Source organism: Pseudorca crassidens, chromosome X, assembly GCF_039906515.1.
Source record: "Pseudorca crassidens isolate mPseCra1 chromosome X, mPseCra1.hap1, whole genome shotgun sequence".
NCBI classification, from domain to species: domain Eukaryota; kingdom Metazoa; phylum Chordata; class Mammalia; order Artiodactyla; family Delphinidae; genus Pseudorca; species Pseudorca crassidens.
In genome coordinates this window covers 77859043-77875630 of record NC_090317.1, presented here as the reverse complement: position 1 = coordinate 77875630, position 16588 = coordinate 77859043, and the positions used below count along the sequence as shown (strand labels likewise).

Below are 16588 nucleotides of genomic sequence, written 5' to 3'. Positions count from 1 at the left end.
GTGGATGAAAGGCTCTTGGTGCTGCAACCTGGAGTCAGTGCTGTGCCTCTGAGGTGGGAGAGCCAACTTCAGGACACTAGTCCACAAGAGACCACCCAGCTCCACATAATATCAAACAGCGAAAATCTCCCAGACATCCCCATCTCAACACCAGCACACAGCTTCACTCAACAACCAGCAAACTACAGTGCTGGACACCCTATGCCAAACAACTAGCAAGACAGGAACACAATCCCACCCATTAGCAGAGAGGCTGCCTAACATCACAATAAGTGCACAGACACCCCAAAGCACCCCACCAGACGTGGACCTACCCAGCAAAAAGAAAAGATCCAGCTTCATCCACCAGAACACAGGCACTAGTCCCCTCCACCAGGAAGCCTACTCAACCCACTGAACCAACCTTAGCCACTGGAGAGAGACACCAATAACAGCGGGAACTATGAACCTGCAGCCTGCAAAGAGGAGACCCCAAACACAGTAAGATAAGCAAAATGAGAAGACAGAGGAAAACACAGCAGATGAAGGAGCAAGATAAAAACCCACCAGAGCTAACAAATAAAGAGGAAATGGGCGGTCTACCTGAAAAACAATTCAGAATAATGATAGTAAAGATGATCCAAAATCTTGGAAATAGAATAGACAAAATGCAAGAAACATTTATTAAGGACCTAGAAGAACTAAAGATGAAACAAACAATGATGAACAACACAATAAACGAAATAAAAAATACTCTAGATGGGATCAATAGCAGAATAACTGAGGCAGAAGAATGGATAAGTGACATGGAAGACAAAATAGTGGGAAAAAATTGTGCAGAGCAGAATAAAGAAAACAGAATGAAAAGACCTAAGGACAGTCTCAGAGACTTCTGGGACAATATTAAATGTACCAACATTCGAATTATATGGGTTCCAGAAGAAGAAGAGGAAAAGAAAGGGACTGAGAAAATATTTGAAGAGATTGTAGTTGAAAACTTCCCTAATATGGGAAAGGAAATAGTTAATCAAGTCCAGGAAGCACAGAGAGTCCCATAAAGGATAAATCCAAGGAGAAATATGTCAAGACACATTTAATCAAACTGTCAAAATTTAAATACAAAGAAAACATATTAAAAGCAGCAAGGGAAAAATAACACAAAAGGGAATCCCCATAAGGTTAACTGCTGATCTTTTAGCAGAAGCTCTGCAAGCCAGAAGGGAGTGGCAGGACATATTTAAAGTGATGAAGGAGAAAAACCTGCAACCAAGATTACTCTACACAGCAAGGATCTCATTCAGTTTTGATGGAGAAACGAAAACCTGTACAGACAAGCAAAAGCTGAGAGAGGTCAGCACCACCAAACCAGCTTTAAACCAAATGCTAAAGGAACTTCTCTAGGCAGGAAACATAAGAGAAGGAAAAGACCTATAATAACAAACCCAAAACAATTAATAAAATGGGAATAGGAACATACATATCTATAATTACCTTAAATATAAAAGGACTAAATGATCCCACCAAAAGACACAGAATGGCTGAATGGATACAGAAACAAGACCCATATATTTGCTGTCTACAAGAGACCCACTTCAGACCTACAGACACATACAGCCTGAAAGTTAGGGGATGGAAAAAGTTATTCCATGCAAATGGAAACCACAAGAAGGCTAGAGTAGCAATTCTCATATAAGACAAAATAGACTTTAAAATAAAGACTATTAGAAGAGAGAAAGAAGGACACTACATACTGATCAAAGGATCGATCCAAGAAGAAGATATAACAATTGTAAATATTTATACACCCAACATAGGAGCACTTCAATACATCAGGCAAATACTAACAGCCATAAAAGGAGAAATTGACAGTAACACATTCATAGGAAGGGATTTTAACACCCCACTTTCACCAATGGACAGATCATCCAAAATGAAAACAAATAAGGAAACACAAGCTTTAAATGATACTTTAAGCAAGATGGACTTAATTTATATTTATAGGACAGTCCATCCAAAAACAACAGAATACACATTTTTCTCAAGTGCTCATGGACCATTCTCCTGGGTAGATCATATCTTGGGTCACAAATCAAGCCTTGGTATATTTAAGAAAATTGAAATTTTATCAAGTATCTTTTCCAACCACAATGCTATGAGACTAGATATCAATTACAGGAAAAGATCTGTAAAGAATACAAACACATAGAGGCTTAACAATACACTACTTAATAACGAAGTGATCACTGAAGAAATCAAAGAGGAAATCAAAAAAATACCTAGAAACAAATGACAATGGAGACACGATGACCCAAAACCTACGGGTTGCAGCAAAAGCAGTTCTAAGAGGGAAGTTTATAGCACTACAATCCTACCTTAAGAAACAGGAAACATCTCGAATAAGCAGCCTAACCTTGCACCTAAACCAGTTAGAGAAAGAAGAACAAAAGAACCCCAAAGTTACCAGAAAGAAAGAAAGCATAAAACCAGATCAGAAATAAATGAAAAAGAAATGAAGGAAATGATAGCAAAGATCAATAAAACTAAAAGCTGGTTCTTTGAGAAGATAAACAAAATTGATAAACCATTAGCCAGACTCATCATGAAAAAAAGGGAGAAGACTCAAATCAATACAATTAGAAATGAAAAAGGGCAAGTAACAACGGACACTTCACAAATACAAAAGATCATGAGAGATTACTACAAACAACTCTATGCCAATATAATGGACAACCTGGAAGAAATGGACAAATTCTTAGAAATGCACGACCTGCCAAGAATGAATCAGGAAGAAATAGAAAATATGAACAGACCAATCACAAGCACTGAAGTTGAAACTGTGATTAAAAATCTTCCAACAAACAAAAGCCCTGGACCAGATGGCTTCACAGGCGAATCCCATCAAACATTTAGAGAAGAGCTAAGACCTATCCTTCTCAAACTCTTCCAAAATATAGCAGAGGGAGGAACACTCCCAAACTCATTCTACGAGGCCACTGTCACCTTGATACCAAAACCAGAAAAGGATGTCACAAAGAAAGAGAACTAGAGGCCAATATCACTGATGAACATCGATGCACAAATCCTCTACAAAATACTATCAAAGAGAATCCAACAGCACATTGAAAGGATCATACACCATGATCAAGTGGGGTTTATTCCAGGAATGCAAGGATTCTTCAATATACGCAAATCAATCAATACGCAAACAATATGGTGTATGTGATACACCACATTAACAAACTGAAGGAAAAAAACCATATGATCATCTCAAGAGATGCAGAGAAAGCTTTTGACAAAATTCAACACCCATTTATGATAAAAACCCTGCAAAATGTAGGCATAGAGTGAACTTTCCTCAACATAATAAAGGCCATATATGACAAACCCACAGCCAACATCGTCCTCGATGGTGAAAACCTGAAAGAATTTCCACTAAGATCAGTAACAAGACAAGGTGGCCCACTCTCACCACTCATATTCAATAAAATTTTGGAAGTTTTAGCCACTGCAATCAGAGAAGAAAAAGAAATAAAAGGAATCCACATTGGAAAAGAAGAAGTAAAGCTGTCACTGTTTGTAGATGACATGATACTATACATAGAGAATCCTAAAGATGCTACCAGAAAACTACTAGAGCTAATCAATGAATTTGGTAAAGTAGCAGGATACAAAATTAATGCACAGAAATCGCTGGCATTCCTATGCCAGGAATAGGATGAAAAATGATTTTTCATCACTAATGATGAAAAATCTGAAAGTGAAATCAAGAAAACACTCCCATTTATCATTGCAACAAAAAGAATAAAATATCTAGGAATAAACCTACCTGAGGAGACAAAAGACCTGTATGCAGAAAAGTATAAGACACTGATGAAAGAAATTAAAGATGATACAAATAGATGGAGAGATATACCATGTTCTTGGATTGGAAGAATCAACATTGTGAAAATGACTCTACTACCCAAAGCAATCTACAGATACAATGCAATCCCTATCAAACTACCACTGGCATTTTTCACAGAACTAGAACAAAAAAATTCACAATTTGTATGGAAACACAAAAAACTCCGAATAGCCTAAGCAATCTTGAGAACGAAAAATGGATCTGGAGGAATCCGGCTCCCTGACTTTAGACTATACTAGAAAGCTACAGTAATCAAGACAGTATGGTACTGGCACAAAAACAGAAAGATAGTTCAGTGGAACAGGATAGAAAGCCCAGAGATAAACCCACACACATATGGTCACCTTATCTTTGATAAAGGAGGCAGGAATGTACAGTGGAGAAAGGACAGCCTCTTCAATAAGTGGTTCCGGGAAAACTGAACAGGTACATGTAAACGTATTAGATTAGATCACTCCCTAACACCATACACAAATATAAACTCAAAATGGATTAAAGAACTAAATGTAAGGCCAGAAACTATCAAACTCTTAGAGGAAAACATAGGCAGAACACTGTATGTCATAAATCACAGCAAGATCCATTTTGACCCACCTCCTAGAGAAATGGAAATAAAAACAAAAATAAACAAATGGGACCTAATGAAACTTCAAAGCTTTTGCACAGCAAAGGAAACCTTAAACAAGACCAAAAGACAACCCTCAAAATGGGAGAAAATATTTGCTAATGAAGTAACTGACAAAGGATTAATTTCCAAAATTTATAAGCAGCTCATACAGCTCAATAACAAAAAAACAAGCAACCCAATCCAAAAATGGGCAGAAGACCTAAATAGACATTTCTCCAAAGAAGATATACAGACTGTCAACAAAAACATGAACGAATGGTCAACATCATTAATCATTAGAGGAATGCAAATCAAAACTACAATGAAATATCATGTCACACAAGTCAGAATGGCCATCATCAAAATATCTAGAAACAATAAATTCTGGAGAGGGTGTGGAGGAAAGGGAACACTCTTGCACTACTGGTGGGAATGTGAATTGTTATAGCCACTATGGAGAACAGTATGGATGTTCCTTAAAAAACTACAAATAGAACTACCATATGACCCAGCAATCCCACTACTGGGCATATACCCTGAGAAAACCATAATTCAAAAAGAGTCATGTACCAAAATGTTCATTGCAGCTCTATTTACAATAGCCCAGAGATGGAAACAACCTAAGTGCCCATCATCGGATGAATGGATAAAAAAGATGTGGCACATATATACAATGGAATATTACTCAGCCATAAAATGAAACGAAATTGAGCTATTTGTCATGAGGTGGCTAGACCTAGAGTCTGTCATACAGAGTGAAGTAAGTCCGAACGAGAAAGACAAGTACCGTATGCTAACACATATATATGGAATTTAAGAAAAAATAATATCATGAAGAACCTTGGGGTAAGACAGGAATAAAGACACAGACCTACTAGAGAATGGACTTGAGGATATGGGGAGGGGGAAGGGTAAGCTGTGACAAAGCGAGAGAGAGGCATGGACATATATACACTACCAAACGTAAGGTAGATAACTAGTGGGAAGCAGCCGCATATCACAGGGAGATCAACTCGGTGCTTTGTGACCGCCTGGAGGGGTGGGATAGGGAGGGTGGGAGGGAGGGAGATGCAAGAGATATGGGAACGTATGTATATGTATAACTGATTCACTTTGTTATAAAGCAGAAACCAACACACCATTGTAAAGCAATTATACTCCAAGAAAGATGTAATATGTATAAATAAATATATAAATAAATAAATAAGTATATATATATATATATATATATATGTAAAGAAATTATGCCTCCTATAAACAAGAAACCAAAGTGGTTATCTAGGGGTCTGGTTTTCAATGTTTTATATAAAAAAAATGAATCCGCAAAACAATGATTAGAGCTAATAAATGAGTTTAGCAAGATTGCAGGATATAAGTTCAATATACAAATATCTGTTGTATTTCTGTATGCTAGCAATGAACAATCCAAAATTAAATTTAAGAAAATAATTTTAGAATAAAAGCCTCCCAAATTGGAATGGAAGAAGTAAAATTTTCACTATTTGAAGATAGACGTGATACTATATAAAGACAAACCTAAAGACCACCAAAAGTCTTTTAAAACTAATAAATGAATTCAGTAAAATAACAGGACACAAAATCAATATACAGAAATTTGTGGCATTTCTACATACTAATAATGAACTATCAGAAAGACAAATGAAGAAAATAATCCAATTTATAGTTGTATCAAAAATGTAAAATACTTAGGAAAAAATTTAACCAAGATGGTGAAAGACCTGTACACTGAAAACTGTAAGACACTGATGAAAGAAATTGAAGACATAAATAATTGGAGAGATATCCCATTTTTATTGATTGGAAGAAGTAGTATTGCTAAAATGTCTATACTATCCAAAACAATCTACAGATTTGATGCAATCCTTGTCCCAATTCCAATGGCATATTTCCCAGAACTAAAACAAATAATTCTAAAATTTGTGTGGAACCACAGAAAATGCAGAATAACCTAAAACAATCTTGAGGAAGAACAAAGCTGGAGGCATCACAGTCCCTGATTCCAAACTATACTACAAAGCTGTAGTAATCAAAAGAGTATGTTGCTGGCACAAAGACAGACACACAGATCAATGGAACAAAATTGAGAGCCCATAAATAAACTCACACTTATATGGACAATTAATTTATGACAAAGGAGCAAAGATGTGAATAAAGATATCTTGGGTTTTGGAGATTTGGAAGTGATGACTCCAGTTTACAAAGTTATGTTGTGCTAAATAGGGAGAGACAGCCAGTGAAAACTACCGTTTTTAGTAGGTTGGTAGTGGCCATAGGAGAGAGGTGGTGTGGCAGATGAAGAAAACGTTTATTTTTTATTATTTTTAATTTTTTTGCGGAACGCGGGCCTCTCACTGTTGTGGCCTCTCCCATTGCGGAGCACAGGCTCCGGAAGCGCAGGCTCAGCAGCCATGGCTCACAGGCCCAGCCACTCCGCAGCATGTGGGATCTTCCCGGACCGGGGCACGAACCCATGTCCCCTGCATCGTCAGGCAGACTCTCAACCACTGTGCCACCAGGGAAGCCCGAAAACATTTTTTAAAATAACATATATATGTATGTTATTTACATATATATGTATATTAGCCTTACATTATACATATATTATACATACATACATACACACACACGTACATACATACATTTTAGGCTTATGTAGAGGATAATGGGTGAAGCAGGGAGTTGGAGTAGTTGAGGTAAAGAGCTGAGGTAGAAGGTTTACTGTGGAGAGAAGAAAGACACATCTTACTCTGAGCCAAGAGAGAATAGGCAGGGAAATGTCAAAGTAGAGAGGGTGGTTGATAGAATTCACATCTGAGGGCAGGGGTCTGGGTCTTCTCAAAGAAGGAGAAGGTGACCTCATCTTCTGGGAGCAGGGCTGGGGACATGAGATAAGGCAGAAAGTATTCTGAATAGCTGTTATAAGGAATGGAACATAGATGAGCAAATTGATTGGCATACAGCATGGGGACAGGCAGTTGATGTCACAGAGCATGAAACTAAAGTGGCATCAATGCATCTCTGCTTTTTCCAGAATTAAGGAACATCACAGAGGGTGAGGGGATGGATGAGGAGCTGAGAGCTATGTAGGACAGAGATGAAACAAGTGACCAGACTCATGGGACCAGGTTGAGGTGCAAAAGAGGCAGGTAGAGGAAGCCAAGAGATAGTAGCTTGGCTTAGAGAACAGGGAAGGGTGTAACTTCTCTGAGCCTCAATTTCCTTATCTGTCAGAGAGCTCAATTGTGAGCACTGCCTAACAGCTCTGTGACCTGTGAACATGGACTAGATAAGGAATAGACAGGCTGATTAGTTGTGAGCAAGATCCTCCCCAGATGGACTAGAAACAAACTCAGAAAGGTGAGAATGTTCAACTTGTCCCTTTATGAAGTACACATTCTTGAACTTTCTGGCCATGTCTTGCTCTCTCTGCTTGACCAGATTATCGACTCTCAGAGAACTGGGCCAGTGTCCATATAATTCTCTCAGAATGAGACTGCCCTTATTCCCACCTAAACTAACAGACCAAATCCTACAGCACACACATCCTCATTACAATTCAATTTTGGGAAACAAATCCTTGCAGGCGAAACAGGAGTCTCAAACCAACATCAGTCTCCTAACCCAAGTGGAAGGAGACAGTTTGTTCACTTTTGTTATACAGAGTTGGCCTCAGAGGATAATAATTTTCAGGTGGCTCTGAGGATAATCTCCTAAAGGCAGTTAGTACTCAACATGTTTTTGGAAATAGAAACCTTATTGAAATAAGTATCTTTCCTTCCAAGGAGATTTCTTGAAAGGTAACAAGACTCATTTGGACATATCACTGCTGAGCTGATCACTTAAATCCCAGCCTACAATCTTTATGTAAACAGTTTGTAGTATTCCCAAATAATTCTTTAATAAATAATCTGACCTTGATTAAGCATAGTCAATCTTCATCGAGACTTCAACCAGAACTTGCATTTGGCTTTAGGAAAAAAGAGGGGGGGGATTTAAAGAAACTATGCAGAGATCTGGGCTTTATTTCATAAAGCAAAACCAAACAAAATCAACCAAAAAAATTACAACAAAAAACACACCAAACAAAGCACAACAAAAAGAAACAAACAAAAAGTATCCCGAAGGGTGCCCAGGAGCTGGTATAGGTTCCACCATGAGAGGCAATCAGACATAGTGGAAAGAGCATGAAATCTGAGTACAAATACCGCCTTGAACTTCCAAGCTCTGAGCCCCTGGACAAGTAGGTTTCCCTTCCTGACTTTTAGTTTCCTCTTCTGTAAAATAAGGGTATCTCATGAGATATTTGTGGGATTCAATGAGAAGACATGTGCCGACTTCTTGTGCATTGTATCTGGCAAATAAATGTACCAATAAATGTCACTTTTCCCTTTACCATTTTCATCTACTTAACCTACAACATGACAGGCATTGTCTCCACCCCTATTGTCCCCAGTGCAGAATTTTTTCTTTGTGATTTAACAACCCAGGACTCCCTTCCCACCCTGCCCCAACTTCTCTTCTCTGGAATAAAGACATATACTGACGTATCTCTGGAACAAGGTAGTCCATTGAAATGCTCACCAGGAAAGAGAATTGCTCACCTTTGACCACAAACTTCACAGTGTCACTGTGCTGCTCAGAGCCTAACCGGCCCTTGGCAGTACAGAAATAGGAGCCTGAGTCTGTCACCACTGCAGGCTTGAAGAGTAAGGTACTCAAGACTCCTACTTTGATGGGTTCTTGGTTGTTAGTCTGTTCCTTGTACCAAACATAACTGATGGGAGGAGAACCCCGAGCCTGGCATTGAAGGCTAATTCTCATTCCCTGGGGTACCATGAAGCCATAGCCACTGCCAGTCGTCACTGTGGGCTTGGAAACAGAAACTGCAAAGGGAAGACAAGAGAGGAGGCTCTGAGAAGTTACAAGGGTATGGGAACACAAGGCTGAGTCATCCCTGCTGAGTCTAGGGGTATGAATATATCTGCAAAGGGAACTAAAAGGGACTCCTGACATGGGGAGGAAAAAGGGAATAGGACAACTTAAATAAAAAGAACTTCTTTTTGGAAGATTAGGTACCATTTTGGATTATCTGGGGATTTGGGTTATCTGGAGTTAAAACAATCAACTGACTAAAAACAACAACAACAACAAACAGGCTTTGTTGTTGTTGTTTTGCTCAAGTAGAGTTTTTGGATTATATGCAGTTTGGGATTACCAGGGGTCAGAACTCTGTAAAATTGTCAAGCCAGTTAAGCTTATCTTGACTAATCCATGCATTCCTTTTCCCAGAGTTTCTCTGCCAGCATCTATCCACTCTCCAATATCCTGATCAGATATACTCATTTTTATGGATTTTAAGACTCAGAGTCCAAGGAAGCAATCAGGCTATCGATGCAGGAATTTCTGGGACACTTGAAGGGGTAGAGATTTGAAGGCCAGAAAGCCTTCCTAACATTTATTAAATTCTGCCACGAGAGTGATATCACTGAGGATGCTCTGCCTGTCCACTTCCTCTGATTAGCACATATAACTGAAGAGAGACTATGTAAATGTAAACAGAGGTCTCTGGGTTTCTCAGGGTTTTCTAGGATTACAGTCCTTTCTCAGGTTTTTGCTTACCAGTACTTTCCTAACACCCACAGTGACTCACGTTTCTGGACACGGAGTTCAATGATCTTATCTCTCACGACTTGCTTGCCATTAGGGGTCTGCCAAGTGACTTCACATGTGTAGTGGCTCCGGTCATCCATCTCCAGGGTATTCAGTTGGAGGGACACATCTCCTGGAACCTTGTCGTTTACATGCAGGCGGCCCCGGTACTTTGCTTGCTGGATATGGTCTCCAGAAGCGTCACGTAAAAAGATGGTGACTGGGTCTGAGCCACGTTCTACCAGCCACTTTACCAAGATTTGTGTATAGCCTTGCAGAGGACCATAGGTGCAGGGAATATTTACATCCCCTTTCCAAGGCCCTGTCACACTCTCAGGCACTTTCAGGATGGGATGGCCTGAAGAGGGGGAACAGAAGAAGGAAGCAGACACAGATGGCACACCCACCTGGGTGCTAAGATGGCAATGGCAGAGAGGCTTTTGAGAAACACAGCCTTAACTCATAGTTTCAGATTTCCCATGCCCTTTTGTTCTCTGCCAGCCCTCCCATCAATCAGAACCAGTCCTTAGAAGGAAAGCCCTTAAGGTTGTTTAGCTCTTGTGAGTTTCAAGTCCTTTCCCTGTCACTGCCTTGCTGTGAGGTGACCCTGGGTAAGTCACCTTTCACCATGGAGGACCCATTTTCTTTGTATATAATGTAGAGAATCTGAATGGAATGATCTCTAACGATTCTACAAACTCTAACATTCTGTAAATCCATGAAAGATACGTCTTTCAACATTTTGCAAAAGAAGTGTGGAAGCAAATGCTGAGCAGTTGGGTCTGGGCTATTTTACTGTATGTAATTATGTACCTGGAGAAATGTGGTGGCTTCAAGGCTCAGAAAGAAAGGGCTATCTGCCCCACTAATTCCCCATTGCTCCTTCAGAAAGGCTCAGATTGGGTCCTTAGACTAAAGCTCTTTTCTGGAAGGGAGGAAAGAGGCAGACAAAGGACAATTTTGAGGGTGGAAACTTGTGTGAGATGCATTCCTGTTTAACAAAATCTTTAGTTATTGTTAAGTGTTAAACCTGTAATTTGTAAGCTTGACTTTTTTCTTCTGATTTCTATCCTTTCTTTATTTCCCTATTGGTTTCTCTGAGTTCTCAGCAAAGGTACATTGGAAAATTTCATCCTGAGGAGGAATGGAGATGAAAAGGTCTGGAGGGGAAAAAGTTCTGAGTATAATCCTAGAACTGGCTGTGGTAGGAATGATGGTAGGACCAAAGGGTGATTAATTCTTGGCTTGCTGGGAAAGGAAACTAAGGGGGGAAATTTGTGGGTGTTGAGAGAGCCACCACCTTCCATCAGCAGTTTCCATCCATAAGCTAATATCTTGAGGATTTTGTGTTTTATTTAACTGGGGTCAGGAGTGAGAGATTGTATTTAGATATGTCTTTATATCTCTCTCAGGAGAGGTTGTTTCAAAGTGTAAGCTATTGCTGAATAAAAACTTTTTATATAGCCTAGTATTCCCAGGCTTCAGTCAAGCAGATGGAAGTTGGGGTGGGGGCTAGCTCCCATAATGTATTGCCAAGTACCAGGGCTTCTATCAATGAGGTTACTAAAGTTTAGCCTTTGGCCTGTGCCCTCACCTGGGACTCTAGTACATAACCAGCATATTTTGGCCAAGATAAAAGCCTTGAATAAACAATAATAAATAAACATGGGTCCATGTTGCTAGGTCCACCACATTCTCTCTGGAGAGTTTCAAACTGGGCAGAGAGAAAAACTCAGATCCACAAATGGGAGTACAATACAGGCAGATTTTGGTTTTCCCTAAAAATGAATTTTGTAATTAATCAGAGCTGTCCATGATGGACTAAGCTGTCTAGGGCAAGTTCTGAGCTTTGTTTAGGTCTTGAACAGAATTATTCTTTAAGGTCTCTTCCAATCTTAGATGGTTCAGTGCTAATAGACTTAATGAAAGCATAAATTAAATAATTACATGTTCTAGCTGGTGGTGAGCTTTCACCAGGTAGTGGGTTTCACTGTGCTATTGACAGTTCCTGCCTCCATATGCATGCAGATACAGCTTATCATCGTCATGAGCACACATGCCCATATATATTTTTGCTCACCTGTAAGCACAAGCATACCAGCCTTAAGCCCCTTGAAAACCATTTGACCCTTTCAGTTTAATCTTTCTCCAGCCCTCCCAAATATCCTTCTCCAACTCTGAAAAGTATTCTCATACTTCCCTTCCTTCTAGGGCAACAAAACAGCATTTTGCTGTGAGGACAGCTGGAGCAGCCAAAAATGCCTGTCTGTGAATATATATGTTTTCCCTTTGACATAGGGGGGCTGCAAGGCCTGTCATGCATTAATCTCTCTGGAAACTTGCTGGAGATTCTCACATAGCTCACTCTGGTCTGTCAAAAATATGGGCAGTCAGTCCCAATTTCCCAGTCTCACTTCTAGAAGTGGGTCAGGCTTCACTTCTCCATCCCAGAATAGGAGAGTGGGGCGTAGTTAGTAACAAGACATCCAAGAATGGCATATTTTCCCCCTTTTACTCTTTTTCTTCCCTTTTCCTTTATTCCTTTCACCCATTATTCCATCTTGCTCCTATTACTCCTCCTTTTTCTTCTTGTTCTGCTCTCCTCTTATTCTTCCTGTTTCATCAGTAGCATGAAGAGACAGTGTATGGTAGGCACAGGGTATCACAAGAAAGAGGACAATATACCATTCCTCATGTACCCTGACCTCCAAAATGAAGGTAACTTCAATAGCATAGGTTTTTACTTTCCAACTCTTCCTCTGGTGCACAAAGAGCCTAGAGAAACACTGAGTAGGAGCACTGCACCTAGTGAGATCAGGAGGACAGTGAAGGACTGCATGATGTAGTAAGAAGAGTAACACCAATCTAAGTTTAAGGTCTGCCTTACCATATATCTCTCTGTGTGACCTTGGGTAAATTGCTAAGCCTGACTGAGTTTTAGGTCATTATCAGCAAAATAGAGGTAATAGTAAACCTTCCATGGAGTGTTATTATGATGATAAAATGAGCTCATAAGTGTGAAAGCACCTAGCATAGTGGCTGGCATTCAGTAGGTGTGGGATAAATGCTAGTCCTGTCCCATGCCTCAAGAGAAACTTCACATATTTGTATTGATTCTTCTTATCCTAGAAATCCTCAATACGTCTTACCCACGGTGGACAGATTCATTAGATTGGATCATTGTCTGCTTTAATAATGACCTGAAGGAGAAGTTAATACATGAGAAAGTAAGGAGTTTGCCTTTCCATTCTGCTGGGACCTACCAAGTTATGGGTAGGTAATAGGTCATCCCTGGGTTATAAGGAAACCAGAGAGGACACTTTAGCGACAGGACTGGCTTGGCAGCCAATGTGAAATGTTGGCCAAATTAAACAATACTCCTGACTTTCCTGGAAGATTGGGTAGAGGAAAATCTATTTCAGGAAAGTCCCAACTCTTAGGGGGATGCTCTGCCCATTATGGATCTATGCAGACCACCAAATGGTGAGGTACTTGGTACAACAGGGTTTGAAGTATCAGGCAGGAGAGAATTTGGAGACTTCCAGTATGGCATAGCTCAAAGGGCTTTTAGAAACCACTTAGTCACACTCTCTCACGGTACATGTGGACAAGCTGAGGCCCAGAGAGAGAAAGTTGCTTACTCAAAGTCACACAGAGAGCAGGAGCAAAGCTTGGCCTGGAGGCCTAGAATGAAGTCTTTCAGCTCCTACACTGCCTTTTTACTTTTTTAACTGATTAATCCACCAGCCACAACAGAAACCAGCAACCCCTTATCTGGGCCTATTTGACATGGTTTAATGGGTGTTATCCTAGGGCTAGATAATATCCTCCTGACTTCCTGAAAAGTAATTCCCCCATCTGCCAGCTGCTTCCTGAGAAACCTTTCCCAGAACTTCAGAGCTTAGCTCTCCTCCCTCATGGAAGGATTGAATTTCCTGCAAATATTGCATCCCCTCAGAAGAAAGAAAAGGGCTGAGCATGGACTCAAAGGGCTTTGTTGAAAAAAGTTTTGGCTTGAGAAAGGACACATATTACTGAGGCCCACTCTGGTCCTGGGACCTGGACTTTGAAAATCAAAGTTCTGTGGTCTGTGTGATGATACTAAATCAAGAAAAGGCCTAGTTTGGGGTATGTGGCCCCTTTTATGAGATCCATTATGGGTCCCATCTTGAATTTTCCTTCTCCCATCATTAAACAAAGATGGTGAGATCTTCCAATGACCCTGCACCTCTGTGTTTGGCCTCTCTCCCCCTCTTGGGATGCTTCCTCAACAGAGGATTAGCTAAGATAATAGGTATTTATAAAATATTTATAGTTTTTATAAAATGCAAATATTAGGACTTATTTTTATTGTGATTATTTCAACATATGTCTTAGATCTAGAGGCTTTTTAGAAGTTAAGCCACAGTCTTACAGATCTGTCCAGCTGACAGGATCTTCTAAGGCCAGCCAAGCTGATCTAACTATATAGATGGGTTGGGGATACTGAGATGAAGGGAGACAGAAAGCATTATTGGCCATTGAGTTTGTCCACAGTCTCAGGTCTGTGGTGTAAGACCCTCCATGCAAATGGAAGACCTGCTTCCAGGTCTAAAGGACGCTCACAGGCTGTGGAGGGAACATGCACACGCACACATACACAAGTGATTTAAATTTAACATTTACAAAATGTTCCTCTGAGCTCCAGTCCTGCCTCTTTAATTCCCAGCTCAAATCAACAGATTTGGAGAAGGTAGAGTGGTGCACTCTAAAACATGTTAGATAGTGAAAATATTGTAGTTGTAAAAAGAACGGTAATTTTTAGGAACATTAACTCTGCTGCTAATGCTCTGTGCCCTGGAGCAAATTATTTTCCTTCTTGGGTGACTTAACTCAGTGTCTCTTTTCTAACTTTGAGGTTCTAGAATTTAATGGGTCACAGAGCCCCAGGACAAGGTGGTTTAATCTGAGTCAGTTATGGAAAGTTGGGTTCTTTCTAACCACACAAAGCGCACCAAGTTAACACTCATCTAGTCTCTCCCTCTAAGGATATGGAATAAACAGGGGTGCATCAAAGAATCTTTTACCCTATCCTGGATTTCACTTAGCTATTATCAGGCTCAGTTTCCTAAAAAGGCTATTTCAATTTTCAGGGGTATAAATGAGGATGGAGTAAGACCCCACAAAATAATGCTACTATGGGATAGTCAATCCTCCTTTGGGGTATGTGTCCAGCATTAAGCCCCCACAAATAGCCCAGACAAACTGGGCTATGTCCACAGGGAAGTGAGATAACCCAGGAAGTGGTAAGAAACCAAGTTCTGTGAAGAACAGTTGAAGGAGCTAAGGCTGTTTAGCTTGGAGAAGAGATGAATCAAAGGGACATGGTTTCTGTCCTCAGGACTCTAAAGAGCTGTCACAGCATAGAGGGAGAAGATATATTATCTGTGTCTCCAAGAAACAGGGCTGGGGTTTTTGGATGGAAGCCACAGGGAATTTGATTTAGTTCAACACAAGGAAGAACTTTCTAACAGTTGAAGCTGCCTTTTTAGATGGTCTGGACAAGTAGTGAATTCTCAGTCACTGCAAGAATGTGAACAAATATTCTGAACACCTGTTCATAACAGTGAAATGTGGATCTAGGTTACTTCTAAGGTCTCATCTAGCTCCTGACAACATTACTTCTTTTGAGGGTTGTATACCTTAACAAGGATCAAAACCTGGTAGCATAGGGGTAAAGGTATAGTGGTAGAATTTAAGATGAAGGGCAACAGATTGGGGAGGGATTTGGGTGGCATTGGGCACATTTTTAATGCCCCTGAGATATGACAGGTACTAGAAAATCATGTGGATGTTTTCCGAGAGAGAATCCTTTCCAATTTCTACCCAAAATTATCTCCTAGCTTCTTCAATAGACTTCAACCTCCTCCCTTCCTTCTGCCAAAAGCTGAGAAAGCCGGGAGCATTGGCTGAGAACACTCACCTAGTCAGCAGGAGTAGGCTTTCCTCAGTAGGCATTCAATCCCGCCTCTCCCCAACCCCCAGCTTTTTGCCTGTGCCAGCAGTGGCAGCCAGGCCCCCTTTTGCTACCTTACCATAGGTGACCACCAGTAGGTGGCGCAGGAGCAGTAGGCCCAGTAAGAGCTCCATCACAGCCAGAACCACTTCTGTCCTTTCTTCCAGCCTCCTGCTGTCAAAAAGACTTGAACTCCTGATGGCTGCCAGTGTCTGTGCCTGCTCACTTCCTTTTCTTCCCTATATCTCTCGCTCGGACTCCCAGTCCCATCTCAAATTCCCCTTCCTTCCCTATTTCAGCACAAGTCACATGAGCACACCCTTCCCTCCCTTGCCTGGGGTTGGAGGTTTAAGTGTGAGTGAAGCAATTCCTCCCCCTGCTAGACTATTGACTTGACTTTCCCTGGAGCCAATAGGGGTTTCTGGTCTTTGAT

The 16588-nt window shown here is 40.5% G+C and overlaps 1 protein-coding gene across 1 annotated transcript in view; it reads right to left on the bottom strand.

The window, feature by feature from the left end:
- Positions 1-16347, bottom strand: part of VSIG4 (V-set and immunoglobulin domain containing 4) — a 29311-nt gene extending 12964 nt beyond the window's left edge. Inside the window, exons 1-3 of the mRNA XM_067722476.1 lie at positions 16235-16347; positions 10162-10518; positions 9113-9394 (exon numbers count right to left, since the gene is read on the bottom strand). Of these exons, the coding sequence (XP_067578577.1) occupies positions 9113-9394; positions 10162-10518; positions 16235-16289 (694 nt within the window). The 5' untranslated portion in view covers positions 16290-16347. The remainder of the gene's footprint in view (positions 1-9112; positions 9395-10161; positions 10519-16234) is intronic.
- Between the last annotated feature and the right edge of the window lie 241 nt (positions 16348-16588).